This window comes from Melospiza georgiana, chromosome 26, assembly GCF_028018845.1.
Source record: "Melospiza georgiana isolate bMelGeo1 chromosome 26, bMelGeo1.pri, whole genome shotgun sequence".
Lineage (NCBI taxonomy): Eukaryota > Metazoa > Chordata > Aves > Passeriformes > Passerellidae > Melospiza > Melospiza georgiana.
This window is the reverse complement of record NC_080455.1, coordinates 4261649-4285570: the sequence shown is the minus strand read 5'-3', so window position 1 is coordinate 4285570 and position 23922 is coordinate 4261649. Positions and strand designations below refer to the sequence as shown.

Here is a 23922-nt window from a genome sequence, read left to right as displayed (position 1 = left end):
AGGAGCTCATATTCAGCTGCACTGAAGTTCTGATAAATGAAGGGTGCAGGGATGGGAATCTGCTTTTGTACTGGTCAAAATCTATTCCCATGTAATTCTGTCAGTGTCACTAAGATTGAGTGTCTGATATGGCAAAAGAGTTCCTTCACTCCAGGGATGGCTGGGGTGCAAAAATATGCTGCATTCTAGGAAGGAAAATACTCTTTGTTTGTGTTGTACTGATTAATACAAACCAAACTGTCTGATCAGAGGCTGCATATAGTGAATTTGGTCTCCATCTCTCCCTAGCTCTGGCCTATAAAACTTGGGTTCTCTTCCCCTTACGAGGGGAAGCTGGTATGTACAACTGCCTGGCTCCAGTGCATGGGGTTTTCTTGTGGTACTCTTGCATGACTAAAATACTTACACAGGTTGTAACTCAGTTTTAAACACTCTTGAACAATCAGGACTGCATGTACTGGTGCAACTTCCTCCCCAGACTGCATGCAGGGCTGCTGGGCTCTTTGTCATCACCTGATATTTCATAGACACTGTATGTAATAATATTACTCATTAAGTGACTACTAAAACTAAGCTGAGCCTCACAGCTCAAAAAAAGGTAACAAAATCATGGATATCAGGTGAATAGGAAATTTTCTTACTTTTTGAAACATTTGTGTGGATAACTAACAGCTCTTCATCAATTCCATCAGCCTCTTCTTTGACCCACTCATTTGTCTTCCACTCTGAAACTTGCAAATGGGTGTAGCTGCTTGTGACTGACAAGTGTTAATGTGAATCTGTCTTGCAGAGTAAAAGTTCTCAGGTCAAAGGAAGTGACAGTGGCACCTCAGAGCTGGACTCTGTGCATGAAGAGGAGGATGTTTCTGAAGCCAACCGGGAGAAGGAGATTCTCATTGATCGCATACAGTCAATAAAAGAAGAAAAGTAAGTCCCCCTCTACCTGGTCAGGCCATGCCCTTTGTTGTTACCTGAGGGCAACACAGGTAAAGCAGGATACCTTTTGTCCAAAAGGATCTAACTCTGTTCTGTAGGCCCTTGATGAGGGGGAAAATGAAAATACAAAGCATTAACTGAGAGAACACCATGAGCATTAATAGTTAATGGCTACATGCTTTACCTCTGAACACGAGCTGGGTGAAGGTGCTTGTGTCAGAGGTGCTGCAGCCTGTGTTTGGTGCAGGGAGGACATCACTTACCGCTTACCTGAGCTCGACCAGCGAGGCTCTGACGAGGAAAACGTGGACTCGGAGACCTCTGCGAGCACAGAGAGCCTGCTGGAGGACAAACCAGGCCGGGTGGATACCGAAGGTCAGTATTAAGGTAGTAAGTGCTTTTTTTTATTCTACATCTTTCATTGCATACAGCCAGGTGACCAAACATTATCTGGTCACAGTGGCTCTTATTGAGTTACATTTTAGGCCTGCTATCAGTCTCTAAGTATCTTCTTTCTTTAAAGCAATTATTGGATTAGACTGCTGTGCTCAGAGCTCCAGCGTGCCTGCCAAAGACATTTGCAAAGTGCCTTCTCTCCCGCAAACCTCTTCAGATTCTTACTCTGCACCCCTGGCTTCAAGGCGCAGATACTCCTTAACACTGTCCAAGATTAAAGTGCCCCGTCGAACTCCAGTGATGCCAACAGCAAACATAAAACTTCCTCCCGGGATGTTCAAATGTACAGAATCCCAGGACGAGGCTTTCTCTGAGGAAGAGTGTCAGAGGGTGCAGCGGAGGGAGCAGCCAGCCAGGCGGACTGACAGCATCCACTCGGTGTACATTGCACAAGGGTCTGCACTGGCCCACGCTCAGGAACTCGGGGTTGAATACGAACCCACAGCAAAACTCAAGCGCAGGTTCTCGGACCCCTGCTCTCACATTCCCTGTGTGGAGAAGTGAAATTCTTCAGTGCTCTGGACTCTTCTTGAAGTTGACCACAGCTTTGGCTTTAACCCTTTGAGGGCTGTGAGCTTGTTCATGGTCTTTTAAGGGGCTGCGGGGAAGGCAGCCCAGAAATGTACAGTACTGTAAGGGTTAAGCAAGGTTGTTTAAAGCAAATATTCTCCACTTTAAATTAAAACCTTGCAAAGAAGGTAAAGCATCATGTTGATAACATGAATTGAGTGTACAGGAACCAAGCCCCCCCATTCCGCTGCTGTGCCTTTGCCTTACAATGGATTCTCACGGGACCAACAGTCAGTTTAGGTCAATGTGTGTTGCCTTAATGTTTTGTATGATTTTATGACAATTTTCTCTATGGTTTACAGAGCTCCTAATGTGGTAATAGCCTTAATTGAGACCAACATGTATAAAAACGTTTATTAAAACATTGCACTTTTAAAAAATACATGTGGTAGTTGATCGATGTCTGTCTAACAAGTAATTTAGTCCGAAGGAAGCCTTTACTTGGGGTACTGTTTTTATTAAGTAGTGAATAAGGACGGGGGAAAGGGAAGCTCTGACGCTGCTGTGGTGTCACAGGGGAGGGTTTTGGTGCTCCTGGAGCAAAGGGGAGCTCCCATGCTGGGTGTGCTGTGCGAGCCGCCTCACCTCTGTTCGGGAACACACCTGAGGGCGAGCTGCCATCCCACAGCAGCGCCTTGAGGCCACGGCCATGCCCCGGCCCCTCACGGCCTGCACCATGTTGGAGTGAGGGAAGAGCTCAGCTCGGCCACAGCGCTGCCCCGAGCCGCAGCTGCCTCTCTATGCCCGTGTGCACGCCTTGGGTGTGGGGTGGGTTGGGGAAGGTTTTTGGGTTTTTTAAATAAACCGGGGCGGTCACGGCCCGCCCGGCGCTTCCCGCCCCTCCCCGCGCTCCGCCCCAAGATGGCGCCCGGCGCTGAGGGGAGTTCCGGTGCCACCATGGCGGCGACGCGGCTGGAGCTGAACTTGATGCGGCTCCTGAGCCGGTGCGAGGCGCTGGCGGCGGAGCGGCGGGACCCCGAGGAGTGGCGGCTGGAGAAGGTGAGGCCGCTGTGCCCCTCCCGTCCCTCTGCCCCGCAGCACCGCGTCCGGCCCCTCAGTAACCGAGACGGGAGCGCTGTGGTGTTACACCCACAGCCTTTGCCAGACAGGGGATTTCTCCTTAATGATGTCATTTAAAATCTTGTTTTTGCCCTCAGTATGTGGCTGCTCTGGAGGACATGCTCCGGGAGCTGAAGAAGCAGTCCAGGTGAGCGCCCTGAGCCCCTGGGTGCCTGTTGTGGGTTTGTGCCAGGGGAGGTTTAGGTTGGATACCAGGAAAAATTCCTTCAGTGAAAGTGGTAAAACACTGGAAAAAGCTGCCCAGGGAAGTGATGGAGTCACCATCCCTGGAAGTATTAAAAAAGAAAGCAGATGTGGCACTTTGCAATATGGTTTAGTGGGAATGGGGGATTCAGTGGAAGGTTGGATCTGGTGATCTTGGAGGTCTTTTCCAACATTAATGACACTGTGAATCAATAATGTCTTACCCGTAAATCAGCCATAGCCCACAAACACTGCAGCAATGTGTCTTCCCTGTGGAAATACATATTCCTTGAGCCTTCCCTGCCTTGGAAAAGGTGATTTGCAGAGGATTTACAAATGTATTCCCGACCTAAGGCTATTTCTGCTTCTTTGAAAAACCATGTGGGTTTTTTTATTATTTCACTTGGAAAGTAGAATGCTAGAAAATGCTGATAACTTTTGGTTTTGATGTTGTTATCTTTCAATTCCAACAGCAAGCCAGCCCCTGAACTGCTGAATGAATACTCTCGCAAAGTGGACTTTTTAAAGGGACTCCTAGAAGCTGAAAAATTGGTAAGATTTACTAGTTCAGCTTGAAAAGAGACACCGGCAGAGGATAAAAGGGCCGACTCTTAACAGGGGTTAATCCAAATTGGGAGCTCCCTCACCTCAGGGAGCTCCTGCTGATATCCCTGGGAGAGGTGCCAAGGTTACATTTAAAGGAAGATGGAAAGATAAATTAGATAACATTTACTGACCAATAAGATAAATTAAGGTTTGGATACTGGGAAATGGACATTTAGGACAGCCTATGGAGAAACACTTGAGGGGCTGACCCCTGGTCAATCACTTGATGTCCTGGACTGAAAGTTCTGGATGGAGGGGATGGGATGCTGAGTGAGTGACACAGAGCCAGGGTGGGGATTTGGGGATGATCTCAGCAAAGGAAAGAGATTACACAGGTAGAGGGAGGGGGTACAAGCTGGGGTAAACAATTTGGGAAAAATATGGGGATGCAAAACTAAAACTACTACAAAGTATAAAAACACACTACAACAGGGAAGCAGCTATGGGATACAAAAACAAAACTAATTAGGGAGGGGGATACAAAACCAAAGCTAATTACAAAGTATAAAAACACACTACAACAGGGAAGCTGCTGTGGGATTGCACCCCCATCCCTGTGGGTCACACCCCAGCTGCCTCACGCTGCACAGTGTCATATCCATGACTGCTTTTTCCCACTGCCAGTCTTCATCCACAGAAAAAGCTCTGGCCAACCAGTTCCTGGCCCCGGGGCGCACCCCGACGACAGCCAAGGAGAGAACCCCGGCCACCAAAACCGTGCACCTGCAGACCAAGGCGCGCTGCACGGGCCAGATGAGGAGCGAGCTGCTCGGCACAGTATGTTCACTGCTTCTTTACAGAGTGTCCTGCTTGTGTTCAGCTCCCTCACAAGTGTCCCAGGCTGGGTGGGGAGGCACCTCTTTATCTCTAAATCCTGGGCACAGGCACTCTGCCAGGCCTGTCCTTTATCACTGACCCTTTGTAATCTGCTGTTTTGGTTCTCTTTCTCCTCCCAGGACCCCCTGGCTGCTGATGGTAAGTTCAATCTGTTGGTTCCTCCAACTGTGTGTTACAGAGAGGGGAAGAGGGAGGTCAGGTATTCAATATTTCCCCAAGTGTACTTTTAATTTAGTGCCTCACTTCTTTTCAAGACAACAGATTTTAAAAACAAAACCCCTGACAGATGAAAGCAGAAGCATTGTTATCAATGATGGCAGGGACTTGTAGGTAGCTCTTTTTGTAGCATTCATGCAGAAACAGACATTCTAATTACAGAATTAGCAGGGGCAATTTATTTTGTGCCTGTTCCCTTCTGCTCTGAGCAAGCCATGTGATCCTGGGTGCTTTGAGTAGGTGTTGTTCAGTTCCTCTGGAATACACAGCCATGTTATTCACGTAGGGAACTGGGAGGAATTAATTTGAGGTTTCCATGACTACTGTTAGAGCAGCTGGAGCTGGGCCAATCTAACGTGTCCTGAAAGAACACCAAGACACACAGGCTGAAACCCTGCCCTCAGGGATGTGATTCAGCTGGGGTTTTTCCCCTCTTTTGATGTTCTGTGTCCTCTTTTCCCTGCAGAAAGCAGGTAGGCATTTGACACCCATATTCCTTGGGGTAGAGGCTAAGTAGGATTTGGATATCCAAAAATCCCTTACAGGAGACTTGTTTTTTCAGCCTGTGATTGCATGAGAATTCATAATATGCTAAGCACTTTTTTTTTATTTTCCCAGATTCTGAGGAGTTGAACATAAGGAGGCGAAAGTAAGTCAGAATTTCTCATTCCAGTGCTCAGGGTTTTGGGAACTGTTTTCCCAATGACCTTTAGAGAAACCAAAATATATAATGCCTTCAATTGACTTCAGTGGGCTTTGTTGTCTTGTAGAGATGTAAAACTTTGGGAAAACCTGTGAGATCAACCCACAAGGAAATGTAAATCCCTTTTTTTCCCTGGTGCTCTTGCAGAGGCCTCACATCAGACGAGAAGCAGTCGGCAGTGGAGCTGGATGCTGTGCTGCAGCATCACCAGGACATGCAGGAGAAGCTGGCTGAGGAAATGCTCAGCTTGGCTCGCAGCCTCAAAAACAACACCCTGGCTGCCCAGAACGTGATCAAACAGGACAACCAGGTAGTGCCTGTTGAGCTGTGGCCCCTCAAGTTTTGCAACCCACAAGGTTCAAGTGCTGATGTGTGAAATCCTGCAGCTTGATTCCTGGTGGGATCAGAGTGGCTCTGCAGCTGAACCTTTTCTCTGTTGGGGGAAGCTGCCAGAGCTGGTAGCTGTAAGGCTGACCCTGTTTGCTCTCTTTGCTCCACAGACACTGTCACACTCCCTCAGGATGGCAGACCAGAACTTTGAGAAGCTCAAGGATGAATCTGACCGCCTGGAACAACACGCCAAGAAATCTGTCAACTGGCTGCTGTGGATAATGCTAATTGTAGTTTGTTTTATATTCATCAGCATGATTCTCTTCATCAGGATTTTCCCCAAACTGAAATGAAAATTTTATTTTACTTAAAGCTGGCTGTAGTGCAGTGGGAAAGCTCAGCTGGTGTGAGAACTGTCACAGTCTTAGAGGCTGTGCAAGGCCTGCCTTGCATCTCCCAGTGGAGGAAGGCTTTCCTGAGGAAGGCTTTCCACACTTCCATTCTTGTTTACTTGGTGACTCTTGTTGCCTCTTGCAACAACAGTCATCCTGTGAGGTAAGGATGAGAATTTACACTGAGCTGCTAACAAGTTCTTTAGTGGATAAATACATTTTTAATGTGTTTGTGACAAATGTTATGGCTCCTAAAAGGCATTTAGTCAATACAAAGTTAAATAACAGTTGAAGTCTTACATTCTTTCCTGTGTTCACAGCTTTTCTGTACTGACCTAGGAGCTTGCTGCCAACAGGATATTTAATTTCAGTTCTGTGCATACACAGCTGCAGTGTAGAAAGAGAATTCTGCTGTTCAGGTGCTTGCTTGGCTCAGATTCAGAGTACCAACAGGTAAAACTCTTCTCAGGCTCACAGTTTGCCCAGATGGGTATTTGGGACTTTGGACTTCACCATCTTCTCCAGTTCAGATTACTACAGGACTGGAGCTGCTTTCTGTGCAGTGTTTGCCTCCCTTTTGTGTGTGCAAATGTTCTCACCTCTCATTGTGGTGTTGGAGCTGTTCCATGAAGGAAACACCGTGACCCTGCCACCTTCCAACTGTACACACAGTGCTGCAGGTGGCACAGACCTCACCTGTGCAAACATGCTTGTGCTGCAGGATGAGGGCAAAGGAAGGTGGTGTCTTCAAGATGGAAATAATAATTTCAAAATATTCAGCTTTTCTTTTTTTGAGCAAATTATCCCTGTTGTCTTAAGAGCTCACTAAAATAAAACAGAGAAAAAAGAAACTCATATTTTTAAAACACTGCTGCTGCTAGAAAAACTTGGAGACTGTAGCAAAGCAGGGTTTGTGTGACAGCCTGAGAGTCTCTGTAGGTGCCTGAGATAAGCTGAAAGCAAACCCTTGTGCATCCTGCTGAGCAGTGTTCAGGTGTCCCACGGAGGAGATGAGGGGCAGCAGGTGACCCTGGCTGTGCTTTGGTCTGGAACCAAACCATGGGGTGTTCCAGCCTGGAAGAGCTGTTTGTCACAGCTGGGTTCTTAGGAATATCCAGCTTTGCTTTGAACACGTCCCACAGCACCAGGCTCTGTGTCAGAGCTGTGCTCTCCTGTACAGAAATGTGACATTTCTATTGCCCATCTCTGGTAATGAAGGCTGTTAACGTTTTTTACACAAAATATTTCTGTTTTTTAACACAATGTTTGCAATGTAGTATACCACTCACTTATGGATTATCAAATGAATAATTATATTATGAGGTACAGCTTTTAATTCCAGCTACTCAGATATCTGCAATATACTCCTGTTTTATTTACCTTGAATTTAGAGAAATTTAGAGTTGTAGCAATCAATTTATGGACATTTCTACTTTTCCCAGTTGTTTTCCTTCATCTGTATGTAATGTTTGACATTTCACTGTGCTTCATTAGTCAATGCTGTGTCACCAAATTATTTTTTCAATTCTGATTGCTCACTACTTTCCCTGCAGGCATTTCAATGCCAAGCTCTTCTCTTAGAGGCTGAATGTGATGCTGGAATGGTTTTTGTATGTGAGATTTTGGGATGCAACATTAATGCTTCATTGTCCATAACACTGTCCTCCTTATTACTTGAAATAAATTATTTTTTCCTAGTTTACAAAAGATTTTGTGCATCACTGCAGACAAGTTTAAAACTGACTTTTGCTATCAGCAAAATGGGTTGCCTGTAACTTTTTGGCACTTATAAATTAGGAAATTTTTGATTGGAAAGACATGAAAGGGAGCTGCTAGTGATAGCTTGTCTCCAAGAAAACATCCTCTACTCCAAGTTACAGATATTGATTTACAAAGAAGCCTGCACGGAGTGAGTTCAGAAACCACTTAACTTTGCTCATTGACATTTCACGGGTGTTTGTTGTGTTGAATGAACACCAGGAGTGAACCCTGGAACACTTTTTGTTATCTCCAGCAGCCGTTGAGCACTGAGCCTCTGCTTCCTGGGGCTTCTCTCCCAGGTGGAAAAGTGTTCCCTTCTCCTCCCAACCCAACGGATCCACTGCCCTGCACACAAAGGCTGGGTTGTTGTCTTTGCTTTTTCTCGAGTTCATTTAGCAATTGCAGTCATTCAGCACCACTTTGAAGATGGGAGCCGGTGCTATTTAGAATAAACAATGACTCAGGGCTTTGTGACATTTCCCAGATGAATGACAGTTTTTATTTTTGACTGACCTGTGGGGGGTGGTGGATGCTCTGCTGCTCCAGCCCTCAGCTCCATTTCGTGGCACAGGGCTCTCTGCAGAATAATACATCTAGAATATGTATAGAAATGGCCTTCTGTGAGAGTTGCTTAACTTTCCCAAAAGCTTGGGAAATCCAGATGGGCAGATGTTTATCAGGCACAGGGCTGGGCCTTGCTTGGTTTCTTGGCAGACTACCTGCTTTGAGAGAGCAAGGAAAATTAAACCAAAACCCTTTTGGAGGCTTGGGTCACGTCAGGCCAGTGGATGCAGAGGTTCAGAGTCTGCAGCAGTGGCTCTGGGTCAGTCTGAGCTTTTCTGGCAAACACCCTTGGTGGCAGAGACTGTGTGTGTTACAGTGCTCAGTGTTCAGCAGTGTCCTCAGCACAGATGGGATGTGCTGGAAGGATCCTGCACAGGCTGCTGGTGCAGGAATGGCAGGAGCAGAGTGCTGGATGCCATGGTTCCTGTGGCTGGGCAGTGCCAGGTTTGGGGCATGTGCTCCCTTGGGTTTTCTTTGCAACTGAGGGGCTGTGAGCAGCTATCCTGCCAAAAGGGAATATCCCATGAAGAGTGAAAAGGAGGGAATGGGCAGAGCAGGTTCTGCTCCTGACTGTTCTCTGTGTGACACCCAGTGTCACCTCCCTTCTCACTGTCTGCTGTAAGCCTGCCATGAAAGCTCAGAATTGAGTCTTGTGATTTATAGTTACAATTTAGTTTATTTTACAAAGGAATTCTTCCCTGTGAGGGTGGTGAGGCCCTGGCACAGGGAGCTGTGGCTGCCCCATTGCTGGAAGTGTTCCAGACCAGGCTGGATGGGGCTTGGAGCAACCTGGGATAGTGGAAGGTGTCCCTGCCCATGGCAGGGGTGGGATGGGATTGGCTTTAAGATCCTTCCAACCCAAACCATTCTGTGAATCCAATCACAAAAACTGTAAGGGCAGTGCTAGAGCAGCTCAGAGCAAATACTGAAATGTCACAGTCTGCAGCAGAATTCCCAATGCAATTCCCAAGTGCCAGGGCCTGGCATGGGGCTGGCTGGGAGCTCCTGTCCTGACCTGCCCCACTGCTGGGAATCCGTGTGCACTTGTGTCCCACTGAACGGGAGTGACATTAAACCCAACGGCACTAAATCAATACCACCTGTCACATGATGCCACCGTGACATTTCTGGCATCAGCTCTCCCTCTAATAGGAGCTGGAACTGGGAAGCAGCAGCAGTTAGTGAATAATGGATCAGATACGCCTGATTTGTAACATTTACAGAGGGAGGGCGTGTCTCCCAGCGACAGAACAAACCGGTTATCAAACGGGAACTGGGAGTTCTGACTCGTCCAAAACACAAACCCTGAGCAGTGCAGAGCACACAGCAGGGCTTGGGAACCCTGGTGCTCCTTCCAAATTAGACTCTGGATCAACAAAAACAGGCATTAGTGTCAAGAAATAACCGAGGAAGGAGGGGCTGGGGGTGAGCTGTGGGTCAGAACTGGTGTAGCTGGTGGCCGTGCTGTGGTCACTGCCCTGCACAGGGTGGCTGATGGAGAGCAGGGAGCCTGGCAGGAGGTTGTGCAAAACACACCTGGGGCTGCCTGAGGTGAGCAGGGAAGCTGTAGGGAGGATGGAGGTCACATCTGTCTGGCTGTCTCACATCTGGGCCCTGCTCACCAGACCCAGGTTGGGAATGCTGACAGTACTTTGGCTTTTTCAAGTTGAAAACTTTGATGCTGAATTAGAACAAAAATATTCTTACAAGGAATTAAAAATAAGTTGAATATTGCATCTGCTTCTGTGACACCCAAAATTCAAACTGCACAAAACCAGAAACTGGACCAAAAAAAAGCTAAAACGAGGCAGTGCTGCAGCTGGCCATGAAGAGCTGGAATTTACATCCTTCATCTCCAGGGTCTTTGACCTGCATGTAGCAGAGAGATGCCCTCTGCCATTTTCACCCTGGCCAAAATTTGTATTTGCTCATGTAACAATAGAATTCTCCAGAAGGATCTGACAGTGTTTCCTGTTCCAACAGCAAAAAGCTGAGACTTCTGTCCTCAGCACATAAAGTGACCGGATCTCCATCCTCTGAGCCTTCTCACTGACAGAAGTCACTTATCGGATTTGGTGTGGACGGAAGGAAGGGTAAGAAAGGAACTCTGTCAATCCATGACGTGAAATATTTCATATTAAAAGATTTGGCCGAGGGTTTTGTGTGACTCTAAACAGGATGAGATAATTTTCCAAGGTCAGCTCTCCTGTGCTCTCAGCGTTAGGTTTTAGTCACTGGGAAGTCAATCCTGTAAACCTTCACAGCAACATCCTGCCAGCGATGCAGAGACTTGGCTGTTGTTGGCCTCTGCTGCATCTTCAAAGGGCAGGAGGCTGCAAAACGTGCAAATTGCCTGGTGAGAAATGTGTGAGCAGGAAAAGGGCCTGGCAAATCAATAAAAACAGAGCAACCCCAGCCATGGGGTAACTCTTCACCCAGGCAGTTGCAACTTGTTGTTAAGAGGCCACAGTGAACTGGTGGAGCAGAAAGTGGGAATTGTGAGCTCAGCTCAGCCCCAGGCTGCTGTGTGGCTTTGGCTCCTGAACTGGTTTAAAGCAGTTTAGTTCTTAAAACAGAATTGGTACCAATGAACCGTCTTGGTGAGTCAGCTGCTCCAAAGCTCCTTTTGGGCACAAAGTTTGTGTTCCTTGACTATTCCAAATCCGGTTAATTAATGAGGAACTTTAATTTGTATGGCTAAAGACACATAGCCTAAAACCCACCGTGTGTTCCAGTATATAGAAAAAAAGATGTGTTGGTTCTCAAGGTGTGAAGCTCTCAGCAGCTCCATGAATTGGTACCAATGAACCTTCTTGGTGAGTCAGCTGCTCCAAAGCTCCTTTTGGGCACAAAGTTTGTGTTCCTTGACTATTCCAAAGCTGGTTAATTGATGAGGAACTTTAATTTGTATGGCTAAAACCAACCCATGTGTTCTAGTATATACAAAAGAAGATATGTTGCTTCTCAAGGTGTGAAGCTTTCAGCAGCTCCATGTGTTGGTGGCTGGGAGCTGAGCTGGGATCTCTCTCCACAGACACTTGTGACAGTACAAGGATGTCAACATTGAAGCTGCTTTACAAAGTCATTGTCCCCACCTGTTTGTGCAAATGTGGCTCCTGCTCCAGGGATGGGCTTCCAGTTCTGAGCAGCACTGATCTGCAGGAGGGATCTGGTGGGAACTTGGTACTCCTAGGATGGTTTGATGTGGAGGCATCTGTAGGACAGAGCAGCAGACTTTGGACAAGGCCTGGAGGGACAGGACACAGGGAATGGCTCCCACTGCCACAGGGCAGGGCTGAGTGGGAGATTGGGAATCAGGAATTGTGGAATCCATCCCTGGAATGGATTTCCCAGAGCAGCTGTGGCTGCCCCTGGATCCCTGGCAGTGCCCAAGGCCAGGCTGGGCAGGGCTGGGAACAGCCTGGGATGGTGGAAGGTGTCCCTGCCATGGCAGAGGGTAGAATGAGATGGTCCCCAAGGTCCCTTCCAACCCAAACCATTCCATGATTTAAGTAAGGAATGGATCAAACCAAAGCAAATAAGTCTTTGTATGGTCAAACAGATGGATACACTCTATTGCAAGTCTCTCTGTACTTATTTTCTCAGGAGCATGCAGATCTGAACCCCCATGTCTGTGATTGTCACAGTTCATAGCACTTATCCCTGCTTATTTCCAAGTTATTTTAACCAAACCATAAAACATCTGTAGTGAAGAGGAAGAAATGTGACTGTTGCCAACATTTAATATATCAAACTGGTGATTTCAGTAGCTTCTTGAATCAGGAATAAAAGAAGAGCCTGCATTGCAGCTATTAAAAAAAAAAAAAAAAAAAAAAAGAGTAAGCAGGTGTTGGCTTAGTTTCTAAGCGCCCACATTGCTCCTGTTGGTTTATCTGATTGCAAACCAAGTGCACTGTAGCATGATGAATATGTAGCAGTGAATGTATGGGAAAGATGCTGGAAAGGTTGCACCCTGATGTTCTTAATCAGTAATTAGAAACTAAAAATAGTATTTTAAGGAAAGATAATAAATCTGTAGCCTTTAATCCTCATGTGCCAATGTGTAAGCTGTTATCATTATTACCTGAAATGCAATGAGAACATAAGTGAGTAAGCAAGAGCAGGTTGCTGTTACAGTCCCAGTAAAAATTCCACACAGCCCGAGCTGTCCAGGTGATGTTTGGCTCTGTCTGTTTTATGCAAAGTCTACACTCATAAAGCAGGTTAATTTGCAAACAGAGAATGCATACTTTTGTTGTTTATTTCCATTCCTTAACTGCCCTTACTTCCTGAAGCAGTCAATGAGTGGGGTTCCAAGTCTCTCTGCACTTGCCAGCTCGAGGCAGCAGCATGGATTTGGGAAAAAAGGACAGAAATGGGGGAAATGCTGTCCCATGACTGTGGCTCTGATACATCAATGGGCTGAATCAACAGCTCCTGTGCTGTGCAGACACACATCTGCTGTGCTGATGACAGAGAAAGCATCCCCACTTAAGCAGAGCCTTTCATCTCAGCATTTAAATAGTCTGCAAATGCCAAGATGTAGTTATTGCTGCACAGGTACCATCCCAGCTAATCCTGCTTCCCCTGGTCGAATCAGGCTGCCAGCCTTACCCTGTCCAACAGGGAAACCTCAAACCACGTCAGGGGCTGAATCACAGCAGCAGAGCCACGGTTCCACTGACCAGCCCTCCCCTCATCCACACTCTGTCTGTCCCTGGCACAACTGCAGGGATTCTTTACCTGGAAAAGCAATGCAAAGTATTTTAAATAGGGTAAACTCATAGTGCAATTCAGTGTTCAGACAAAGGGACTGAGGCACAGTGACCTGCTGGTCACCACTGGCCTGCCCAGGGGCTCTCCATGTGAGGCAGAAGTGAGAGATCTGTTGTAAGCCAAAGATAGTGAGATGAAAATGTTAAAAAATGTCTATTTGCCAAGCATTTTTGAATTAAAAAATGCTTTTTTCCCAGCAGTTTAAAACTCATTTGTCTCGCAGAAATGGCTGAAAGCAAGAGCCAGATAAAATTACTGGAAGTTGCCAGGAAACGTACTGTCATGGCTTAGTGCAAGTGCAGCGCAGAGATGATTAAAAAAGGCACCAAATGGTGAATCCCACTGGAAAAAGAACCAGAAAACCAGAAATCTACAATGGCTCTTTGGGTTCTGTGATACTAAAAGCAGTGGCAGTGGTAGATGGTATCCTCATCCCAAGCTCTGTCCAGCTCTGTGGCAATTCATCCTTTACAAGAGGAGGAGAAGGGACATGGGCACAGCCAGGGCAGCAGCCTGGGCTGTCAGCACTGGGGACAGAGAATCCCAGAATGGTTTGGGTTGGAAGGGACCTTGGGGACCATCTCGTTCTACCCCTGCCATGGCAGGGACACCTTCCATTGTCCCAGGCTGCTCCCAGCCCTGCCCAGCCTGGCCTTGGGCACTGCCAGGGATCCAGGGGCAGCCCCAGCTGCTCTGGGCACCTGTGCCAGGGCCTGCCCACCCTGCCAGTAAAAATCTTTTCCCTAATCTCAAACCTAACCCTACTCTCCTTCCATTTGAACCCACAGCGAGGTGAGGCTGCTCAACTCCTGCGTTTCACTCGCTGAACGCTACCGAGGCCACAGCGGCTGCTCGGGCAGCGCCAGCAGGGCTCACAGCCGGCCTGCACGGGTGGGCGGACAGCAGGACGGACGGACAGATGGCTGGTTGGACGGACGGATGGCTGATGGGTGGCTGATGAAGGGTGCCTGGAAGCCGCTGCCGCCGCTGCTGCTCCTCCCCCGGCCCGTCCCGTCCCGTGCCCGCGCTCCGCGCCGCCTCTTGCGGCCGCCCCGCTCGGCTCGCAGCTGACGGGGGCAGCCCCTTGTTTACTGGCCGGGGCGCCGCCGCCAGCCCGGCCTGCGCTGGAAGGGGCCGCCGGGCCGGGGCCGACACCGCGGGCAGGGAGGGGCCCGGCGCTATAAAGGGGCTCCGCGGGGGCTCCACCGGCGATGCTCGGCCGGGCCCGGCCCCCGCGCCCGCCCCGCGGGCTCTGATTCGCGCCGGGCGGCGGCGGCCGCGGCAGCGGCGCGGGATGGGACCGAGAGCGGCGGCGGCGGCGGCGGCGCTGGCCGTGGCCGTGGTGCTGGGAGCCTGGTGCGGCCGCGGCCGCGGCGAGAGTGAGTCGGGGCCCGGCCGGGAGGGTTGGGGGGCGGCGGCGGCGGCGGCGGCGGCGGCGGCGGGGAGGGCCCGGCCCCGCCGTGCCCTTTGTACCTGCGCGGGGCCCGCGGGCAGCGCGGCCGCGGCCCGGAGCGCTCCCGGGTCACCTTCACCCCCGGCCCGGGGAGGGCCCGGCGGCGGCCGAGATTGGAGGGAGGGCAGCGGCTGCTCCGGCGCGTCCCGGCCCGCGGGGCCCCGCGCGGGCGGGCGCTGGGCCGGGGTCAGCGGGGGCCGCGCCCGGGGCAGGCGCGGGGAAGGGCACGGGCCCCGCTCGGTGCCGCTCCCCGGCTCCTTCCCTGGGCACTTGCCCCGTCCCTTCCCCGGTTCCTCCCCGCGTCCCCTGCCCGGTCCCCTCCCCGGGCCCTTTCTCGGACCCCTCTCCGACCCCTTCCCTGGGTCCCCTCCCTCGATTCACTCCCCGGTCCTTTCCCCGATTCTTTCCCGTGTCCCTTTCTCCCGTGCCCCTTTCCCAGGTCCTGTCCCATGTCCCTTTCCCTGGTTCCTTTCCCGTGTCACTTTCCCAGTTCCTTTCCCGTGTCCCTTCCTGGCTGCTCTCCCCTGTCCCTTTCCCGGTCCCTTCTCGGTCCCTTCTCGGTCCCTTCTCGGGTCCCTTCCCTGATCCCTTCCCCGGTGCCCTCCCCAGCCCTGTGCCCCCGCCGCTCCTCGGCTGCCTCAGAACCGGCTCCGGTTTCAGGAGGGTTTAGTGTGGCCAGACGCGGAGGTTTTGTCTTTAACCACTTTTAGGTAGTGTGCCAAATCCACAGGTATTAAGATGGGAGAGCTCCGGGGGGAGGCTCTGTGTGTACACAGGGGCTTGTAAAATACAAGACAGGGGAATAAAGATGTTGTGTTGGAGGTCACAAGCTTGTTAAACCCACAGCTGGCTCGAGGTTAAGCCTTACGAGCTGTTTTGATGGGCTACGTTAAATAAACTTGCTCAGGAAATCCTTTTAATGAGAGGTTCTTTAATTTAGGTGATTCTTACAATTTTTTTTGACAAAAGGAAAATATTTATTTAAAGACAGCTAACTGGATCCGTGGGTTATGTCTCCCATAGAAAATCTACCTGTTGGCTTTCCCATCAGAAAAGGCAAGAGCAAGAGAATCAGTTCCAGTACAAACAACACAGTGATGGACATTATTGGGATATGTATGGGATTCAGATAATAAAGCAGCATGTTCCTGTAAGACAACCTCTTTTTCCAGTGATAGGACAAGTCATATATTTCAAAAATAACCCAGTTTCTTCCCTGACGTGTTTGAAACCTCACAAGAGGCCGGTGACACTGTGTTACCTTGGGATGGTCAGCCCCAGCTGCTGTGGGCAAACCTGCCCTCCTCCAGCAGAGATGGAAAAGGCAGTTGACATATAGCACTAATAATAAATAAATACGTGTGCAACTGGAGTCCAGCAGTTCCTAATTTGAAAACACTATTATTATTACTGCCACAGCACGGCCTGTGATTTGGTTATTTATTTAAATCATATTTGCTTTTTGGGGTTCAAGCGTGTTTATGTTCTAAACTCCCTGATCTTTGCTGTGTTACAGCGTGGTAGGAAAATGTACTCTTGAGTTCATGGATGGAGGAGCAGGGGCACAAGACAGCAAAGCAAAGCGTGGGCTGGAACATTTCCGTGTCATTTTTACCATGCAAATACTTGATGAGGTATCCTACAGACAGGGTTCTGATGATTGAACCTGATTTGAAAGGTTTTGTGGTGTTTGATTCCATTTTCTGGCTCAGTTTTCTGGGAACGGGGAGGTCACGGAGCAGCATGGTGGGGACGGAAAGCAGAAACAAAAAACCAGGGAGGGAAATGCGCGTACGAGAGCTGCGTGAGCAAACAAGTTGTTCCCTGAGCAACGGGGCTGATGGAGGCAGCTTTCTTGGAGATCTGTGCCCTGTGTTCCCACAGAAAACCTCTCCAGGGACAAAACTCCCCCCATCCGTGGTTTTTCCTTGTGCTCTGTGAATTCCTCTCCCCTCTGGTGCCTTGAGGCAGAGTTGGGGGCAAGCAGCAGGTGGATGGAGGTGGTTGAGTAGAAAAATGGGGTGAATGGTAAAAGTTCACATTGACATCCAGATTATGACTTTGTCCTCCTCAATCCATCCCCTTTTCCTAAATATTTTAGGAATACTTCAAGTGAAAACACAATATTCATACTAACCACTCTTCCTTTCCCACATGTGGTTAAAGGTAGTTGTTGAGTTCAGGAATTACTGACAGGAGAGGAAGAAAGGGTTAAGGAAAGAAGGCCTGACTTGTGCATAAAATGAAGATCCATATATCTCGTTTTGGGAAGAAAGACAGTTTTGTGTATTTTTTTTTAATGACTGTGTAAACATAATGCAACTTCTTGAAATAAATCTCGCACATGACTCATGCCTGTCAGTTCATTAGCTCTGGTATTTGGGGTGGGATTTACCTCACCTAGTTTTAGGCATCTGCTAATGGAGCAGCTTCCTTTGGGCTCCTTTTCTGGTTAATAGAAAACTGATCAATGCAGTCATGGATGTTTGGAATGCTTTTCCTCCCCTCCTGAACTCTTCCCCTAAATTTGGGAGCTGCACATGTGCTCCAGTACCTGCTGCTGATCTGAGTTGGGAATGCAGTTAAGAGATCTCTGTCTAAATCATCCTGTGGGACAAATTTCCCTGTGAATTGCTGTAGTAACACACTTCTAAAATAGGTTACTTCTTAGTTAGTATCATATCTGGCTGATACAGATATTTTTGTGCTCATAAACTCATTAAGAAACTGTTCCCTTGTCCCACCTCAAGCCTGTGTTAGAGACTCAGTCTAGAATGAATTTTTTATGAAAATAAAAGTAGAAATAAAGGAGAGAAAAGTAGGAGAATAAAGTAGGAAAAGTGAGTGCAGAAGGGCAGGGCTGTACCAAACCCAGCGTGTCCTGTCCCTTTTTTGGGGACAGGCAGCACAGTGGCTGTCCCTGAACATTGTAAAACCCCAGAGCTTTCTGCAGGTCATTTTTGGGGTGAGTGCCTTGTGGAATATCAGTGGTGTTGATATGGGCAAGGTGTAGAACCTGTTCCTGCTGCCTTTGGAGCAGGGAGGATCATCAGGAGTGTCGGCCCCAGCACAGACCCCGAGTTACGCCAAGGTTGCTGTCCCTGGTTATCTCTGCGTGGAAACGGGGCAGGACAAGTCCTGTTTGCAGTTTGGGTCCTGAACCAAATGAGGGGAGCACAAACACAGCCCAAACCAGGCTTTGAAGGGCACGCTTTGAGGGGTTTGCCCTTGGTTTGGGTGGTGAGAAGCTTCACTCGTTTCTTTTTAGATTCACCTTTAGCCAGCCTTTGTTCCTTAACACATCCTTTCAGAATATTTGGAGTTGTTAGCCTTTGGTCACCTTTTCTGTGAGGAATCTGTGTCAGGATGGGGAGAGCTGGGAGAGAGGGAGGTTTGGACCCTGTGGGGGTGCTCAGATGGTTGAGTTTTGTGGAGGTTGGAAGATCTTTGAGCAGGTTTTGGGCTGTTTGGAACAGGAGCAGCATGGTTCATGTTAGTGGTGATGTCCAGAAGCTTGAAAGGTCCAGGAGCAGAGTGATTTAATTTGGTTTTGAGGCAGGCAGTGTATCAGGCACCTGAGATATTCCCTGAGGTCTACAGGGGCTCATTTTGGAGTCCATATCCAGTTTGCTCAGCTCCAGGTATATGAGGTGCAGAACTGAAGCTTAAAAAAAATCCATATTTCACAATTAGATGGTTTTTATGTGTATTAAACAATTGCTGCAGGCTAGCAGCTGTCACACAGTCCTTCCCTCTAACCTGGTACCAAGATGTTTTCCTGTCTCAGCAGTTAATCCCAAACATCCAAAAAAGTACAAGAAATCCCCAAAATCACCCAAAATCCCAAGAAAGTCCTTTTCCCAGTTCCCTAAAGCTACTTCTAAAAATCAGCTTTATGTAGAACTGCAATGCTTTTGACCCAACCCAAGCAAGTGTAATTTTTATTTTTTTGCAATAGTTTGTTTATTCAGTAGGCAGCAAAGACTACAAAAAAAAAAATCAGAATTAACCAATAGTTACCTCAAATGGTTTGTGATCCTTCTGTGCCAGATTCCCCTGATCTTGATTGTTAAAGGCCAGAGCTGTGAAGCAGTGAATCATTAAGGTTTGCTGTCCACATGATTTACTATAAACAAGGTTTAAGTTCCAGCTATTCCCCTGGTTAGACTCTATCTTGAAAACTTAACCTCTGGCATCAGATCTGGTTTCTTCATTCAGGACTTGAAGGTTGTTACCAAACCAGTTTGTCCGAGAGGCTTTGGCATCTTGGGATTTGTTTGTTTGTTTGTTTTTTGAAGAGCGTGGCTTCAGCTTGGTTTTCTGGGGGGGGTGGGGCTGGTGGAACATGTGTAGGATGATTTAGTAATTTATTTTTTTATTTTGAGTGAGTAGCTTGGTAGCAGGGATGGAGCTGTGCTTCCTCTGGCAGCTCAGAGCTGTGCTGCTGTTTCTGCTGAAATTCAGGAATTTATGTCTAGTGGGGGTTTTGCACAGGAGCAGCTTTGGGCCTACTACTGGAGAATCAATTTGTGATTTTTTTTTTTTTTTTAATTTTTTTTATTTCCCTGAAAGCTGATTTATGTGTTTTTTTGAAACCAGGTTGTCTGTGTTATAATTGATGGCTCAACTTTGCTCTCCTTCTTCTGGGATCAAACCTGCCTTGCCTTCCTACTGAATGGTTGATTAATTCCCCTGTCCTTGCAGAAGAAATACTATCAAGAGAAGCTGTGGAAAAACACTTATTGCTTTGCTTAAAACTGCTTCTTGTTGTCTTGGTAACAATAAATTTATGGGGTGACTTAAGCTGCTACTGCATGAACAGGAGATATAAACTGCTGAAAATTCAAAGGCATGAAAAGATGGAGAAACCTCCAAGTAAAAAGCCCATTTTGTTTCAGATGTTCTTAATTCCTTATTATTCTCTTTGATCTTTGAGGTGTTAAAAAGAAGGAGCTAAGATACCAATTATCACTTAAAAGCTAAACTGAAGTAGAACCTGAAAAATAATTAAATGTGATTTTTCTCTAAATGTGGGGAAAAGCAGCTGATGAACCATGGATGTTGTACTTCCAGCTCTGCTAGATCTGTATTTTTATTTCTTCAAAAGCTTCGCTCATTTCTTTTTAGATTCACCTTTAACACATCCTTTCAGAATATTTGGAGTTGTTAGCCTTTGGTCACCTTTTCTGTGAGGAATCTGTGTCAGGATGGGGAGAGCTGGGAGAGAGGGAGGTCTGGACCCTGTGGGGGTGCTCAGATGGTTGAGTTTTGTGGAGATTGGAAGATCTTTGAGGAAGATCTTTGAGCAGGTTTTGGGCTGTTTGGAGCAGGAGCAGCATGGCTCATGTTAGTGGTGATGTCCAGAAGCTTGAAAGGTCCAGGAGCAGAGTGATTTAAATTGGTTTGGAGTTTTTGAGGAGAGGGGTGAGAGCTGGGAACTCCAGGGCTGCAGTGACCAGGAGTGGCAGGACACAGGGAATGGTTTCCACTGAAAAAAAAAAAATGAAATTTAGATGGGATATTGGGCAGGAATTGTTCCCTGGCAGTGCCCAAGGCCAGGCTGGACAGGGCTTGGAGCACCTGGGACAGTGGAAGGTGTCCCTGCCATGGCAGGGGTGGCACTGGGTGGGCTTTGAGGTCCTTCCCAACCCAACACAAACCATTCTGGCATTCAGATCGTCCTCTCAGAATCCTTGCTGCCTGTGGATCTGTTCCTCTGCCAGGCAGGACCTTGAATTTCCTCAGTGCTGGGCACCCACCATGGGTGGCTCCTCCACACCGAGTTCCTTAACTCTGTTCCTGCACAAAAGGAAGATTTCCACAGCCTGAAAAAGCAGCCACAGCACTGTTGTTCTTAAGTGGGCAGGGAAGACACTGGCCCAGCTGTAAACAAAGGAGAGAATCCTTTGAGTGGGTGCAGTCTTCAAAAAGGAAAAATTCAGGAAGAATCCACCTGGATTTGAACATTATGGCTCTTTCCTCTTTGAACACAGGCTCTTTCCTCTTTGTGTCACTATATGTAAAGCTCACCAGCTACAAAACCACCACATCACAGCTCCAAGGCATCACCCAGCCCTACAAAACTGATGTGGACACAGACATTTCACAGCAAGGATTGTCTGACTCCTGCTGGGGTTTAAAACCAAATTGTATGGTCTGGTTGATGTTTTTATGAAGTTGTTTTCAAAAGCCAGGCAGTGAGGAATGGGCTTTTCCTGGCCATCCCTCAGCGCAGGTGCTCCCAGCCCTGCTCAGGGTGCCCTGGGCAGGGGCTCTGTGGGTGCAGGGTTTGTGTCCAGCCCCTGTGAGTCACCTCATTCTGCCCAAAATGATGAAAGACACAGGCAATTCATGCATCCCTTCAGCCACAGCCGCAGCCTGCAGCTCTGACTCTCACAAGTAATTCCTGGTCTGTATTTTTTGACCTTTCCTTTGCCTGTCCATTCCAGCAGGCAGTGCATTATCCTGAGGTGGTGGGTAACACCCCAACACTGCTGTGCACCCCAAAATAATAATTATTAAAAAAAAAAAAAAGGAACCAAGATGTTGCATTTTAAATTTATCTGGTAATTTTAGCTGCGCTGGTGGCTTCAGTTGAATTCAGTCTTTCAGTTTCTTACGTGTCCCTCTGTTACTTCTCCTTTCACTGACCTGACCTGCCATGCACTTGCCTCTTTGGAAATACCAATGTTATTTATTGCAAATAAATATCCAGAGCGTTTAAGCTGAATCTGTTGCTCTCCCAGGTCTTTAATCCCAGGTTGGGATGTGCAGCAGTACATTTTGGGGCAGAGGATTGTTGCTGGCTGGTCATCAGGTTCCTTTTCCCACTTTTTCCAAGTACATCCTTAATCCTTGAGGCACCGTGTGCATTGGCTTTTTTCTTCCAGAAAGCAATTTATGAAATGACTTGGATATAGTGCCAAAAAATCCCATTGGGCAATAGCATTGCTGCAAATCCCATATTAGTATTGCCAATTTTTTTTTTCTTGCAGTCAGTGGAGCAAATTTTTGAATAATTATTTAGATATTTGCATAAAATTTGGTTTTAACCCTTGTGTTAAACCAGGAGGAGTCAGACAATCCTTGCTGTGAAATGTTTGTGTCCACATCAGTTTTGTAAGGCTGGGTGATGCCTTGGAGCTGTGATGTGGTGGTTTTATAGCTGGTGAACTTTACATATAGTGACACAAAGAGGAAACAGCCTGTGTTTTCTGTTCTTAAGTGGGGAGGGAAGACACTGAACCAGCTGCAGACAAAAGAGAGAATCCTTTGAGTGGATGCAGTCTTCAAAAAGGAAAAAAATCAGGAAGAATCCACCTGGATTTGAACATTATGGTCTGGTTGATGTTTCTATGAAGTTGGTTTCAAAGGGGTTGTCACAAAAGGGTTTTTGTTTTGTTTTGTTGTGCTGTAGAGGCGTGGGGCTGCAAATTTCCTTCTTGATTTCTTACCTGTGCTTAGAGTTGAGAAAATATTTCCCTATTCAAACTTTTTCCTTTTGCTGGTTCCTGGATTCCTATTATTGAGTTTACCGTCTAATTTATGCTTCATGCATTTGTTCACTTTGCCAGTTCTTTGGTTCCTGCTTCTGTGAAATAAACTGCCCAGATAGCCAAGAGAGGGAGATTTGCACCCTTGAGAAAATAATCACCAAAAAAAACCCCCAACACCTCATCTGAAAAGAATGCTCAGGGCAAAAATTACTAATGTAGTAAATTACTCCTGTCAGCAGAGTCTGGGCAGGAGCGTGGGCTGTGCTCCTGTGCATTTCCAGGTTTTTCTGCTCCCTTCCCAAGCTCTACCATCTCTGGCCATTATTCTTTCCTATCTTCCCCTCCCTGCAACCATTCTAAATGCCTCCCTCTAATCCCCTGGCATGAGTTGCACAATCTGAGATGAGGTAGGTGTGTTGCTGGCAGCTACCTGGAGAAAACAGCCCAGCCATCTCTTCCCTTTGTGATGTCCCAGCTCTGCAGTCGTGATAGAGGCAACAGGCAGGCACTCAAGATGGCAGAAAAAATGATGAAATCCTCTTGTTTTGTAACCTTATACCAGGGAATGTTCCCCACTGTGTATTTCTTAACGCTTGAAGCTTGAGGGCCACAAGTCCCCAGCGGTTGGACAGAACTGAGAGTTTGGAAAACTCCAACAATTTAATAAATGAATTCTCCTTTGCCTCCCAGTTTGCAGGAGCATGGACATCCGAAACAACCTGACCAGGCTGAACATGCTGGAGAACTGCACCGTGATCGAGGGCCACTTGCAGATCCTGCTGATGTTCAAAACCAAACCTGAGGATTTCCGCGAGCTCAGCTTCCCCAAGCTGACCATGATCACAGATTACCTGCTGCTGTTCCGTGTCTATGGCCTGGAGAGCCTGAAGGGCCTCTTCCCCAACCTCACTGTGATCAGAGGGACTCACCTGTTCTTCAACTACGCCCTGGTGATCTTTGAGATGGTTCACCTGAAGGAAATTGGCCTCTACAACCTGATGAACATCACCCGGGGCGCCGTGCGCATCGAGAAGAACAACGAGCTCTGCTACCTGTCCACCATCGACTGGTCCAGGATTTTGGATTCTGTAGAGGACAATTACATCGTGGCCAACAAGGATGACAAAGAGGAGTGTGGAGATGTGTGCCCAGGCACTGTGAAAGGGAAGAGCAACTGTCCCCCCACGGTGATAAATGGGATTTTCATCGAGCGCTGCTGGACGCACGATCGCTGCCAGAGAGGTGAGTGCATGCTGAGGGGTCACAGATGGGGCTTTGCTGTCAAATTTTGACCTGTCAGGACTTGTGAGGCCCTGGCACAGGGTGCCCAGAGCAGCTGGGGCTGCCCCTGGATCCCTGGCAGTGCCCAAGGCTGGGTTGGACAGGGTTTGGAGCAGCCTGGGATGATGGAAGGTGTCCCACCATGGCAGGGTGGCACTGGATGAGCTTTGGTGTCTCTTCCGACCCAAACCACTTTGGGGTTCTTGGAGGCCTGACAGGTGCCTCCTGACCTGTAAGCACAGATTGGGCTGAAAATTGACCTTAAATTTTCAGCAGGGCTGA

At 48.0% G+C, this 23922-nt stretch overlaps 3 protein-coding genes across 7 annotated transcripts in view; all 3 read left to right on the top strand.

The window, feature by feature from the left end:
* The window catches only part of MYO9B (myosin IXB), a 47644-nt gene extending 45300 nt beyond the window's left edge, over positions 1 to 2344 (top strand). For 4 of the 5 annotated variants that reach the window (XM_058040793.1, XM_058040790.1, XM_058040792.1 and 1 more), the window contains 4 exons: positions 289 to 336; positions 791 to 927; positions 1184 to 1311; positions 1460 to 2344. In XM_058040793.1, coding sequence (XP_057896776.1) covers positions 289 to 336; positions 791 to 927; positions 1184 to 1311; positions 1460 to 1896 — 750 coding nt within the window. In that variant the 3' untranslated portion in view covers positions 1897 to 2344. Of the gene's footprint in view, positions 1 to 288; positions 337 to 790; positions 928 to 1183; positions 1324 to 1459 lie in introns of all 5 variants that reach the window. The other variant, XM_058040794.1, reaches the window with a different exon arrangement.
* A 479-nt stretch (positions 2345 to 2823) lies between these two features.
* On the top strand, positions 2824 to 8015 carry USE1 (unconventional SNARE in the ER 1). The gene is made up of 8 exons (XM_058040814.1): positions 2824 to 2961; positions 3120 to 3169; positions 3699 to 3777; positions 4456 to 4608; positions 4788 to 4806; positions 5503 to 5533; positions 5735 to 5897; positions 6088 to 8015. Exons 1-8 carry the CDS (start codon positions 2824 to 2826, stop codon positions 6268 to 6270), a joined length of 816 nt encoding a protein of 271 aa, XP_057896797.1. The 3' UTR covers positions 6271 to 8015.
* A 6674-nt stretch (positions 8016 to 14689) lies between these two features.
* The window catches only part of INSR (insulin receptor), a 58063-nt gene continuing 48830 nt past the window's right edge, over positions 14690 to 23922 (top strand). The window contains 2 exon segments of the mRNA XM_058040760.1: positions 14690 to 14789; positions 23050 to 23601. Of these exon segments, the coding sequence (XP_057896743.1) occupies positions 14705 to 14789; positions 23050 to 23601 (637 nt within the window). The 5' untranslated portion in view covers positions 14690 to 14704.

Excerpts from the sequence above, each read along its gene's own strand:
- USE1 (XM_058040814.1), top strand. The coding sequence starts at position 2,824 with ATGGCGCCCGGCGCTGAGGGGAGTTCCGGTGCCACCATGGCGGCGACG. Across the intron at positions 3,170-3,698 it reads GAGCTGAAGAAGCAGTCCAG|CAAGCCAGCCCCTGAACTGC; the intron begins GTGAGCGCCCTG and ends CAATTCCAACAG. Across the intron at positions 3,778-4,455 it reads TCCTAGAAGCTGAAAAATTG|TCTTCATCCACAGAAAAAGC; the intron begins GTAAGATTTACT and ends TCCCACTGCCAG.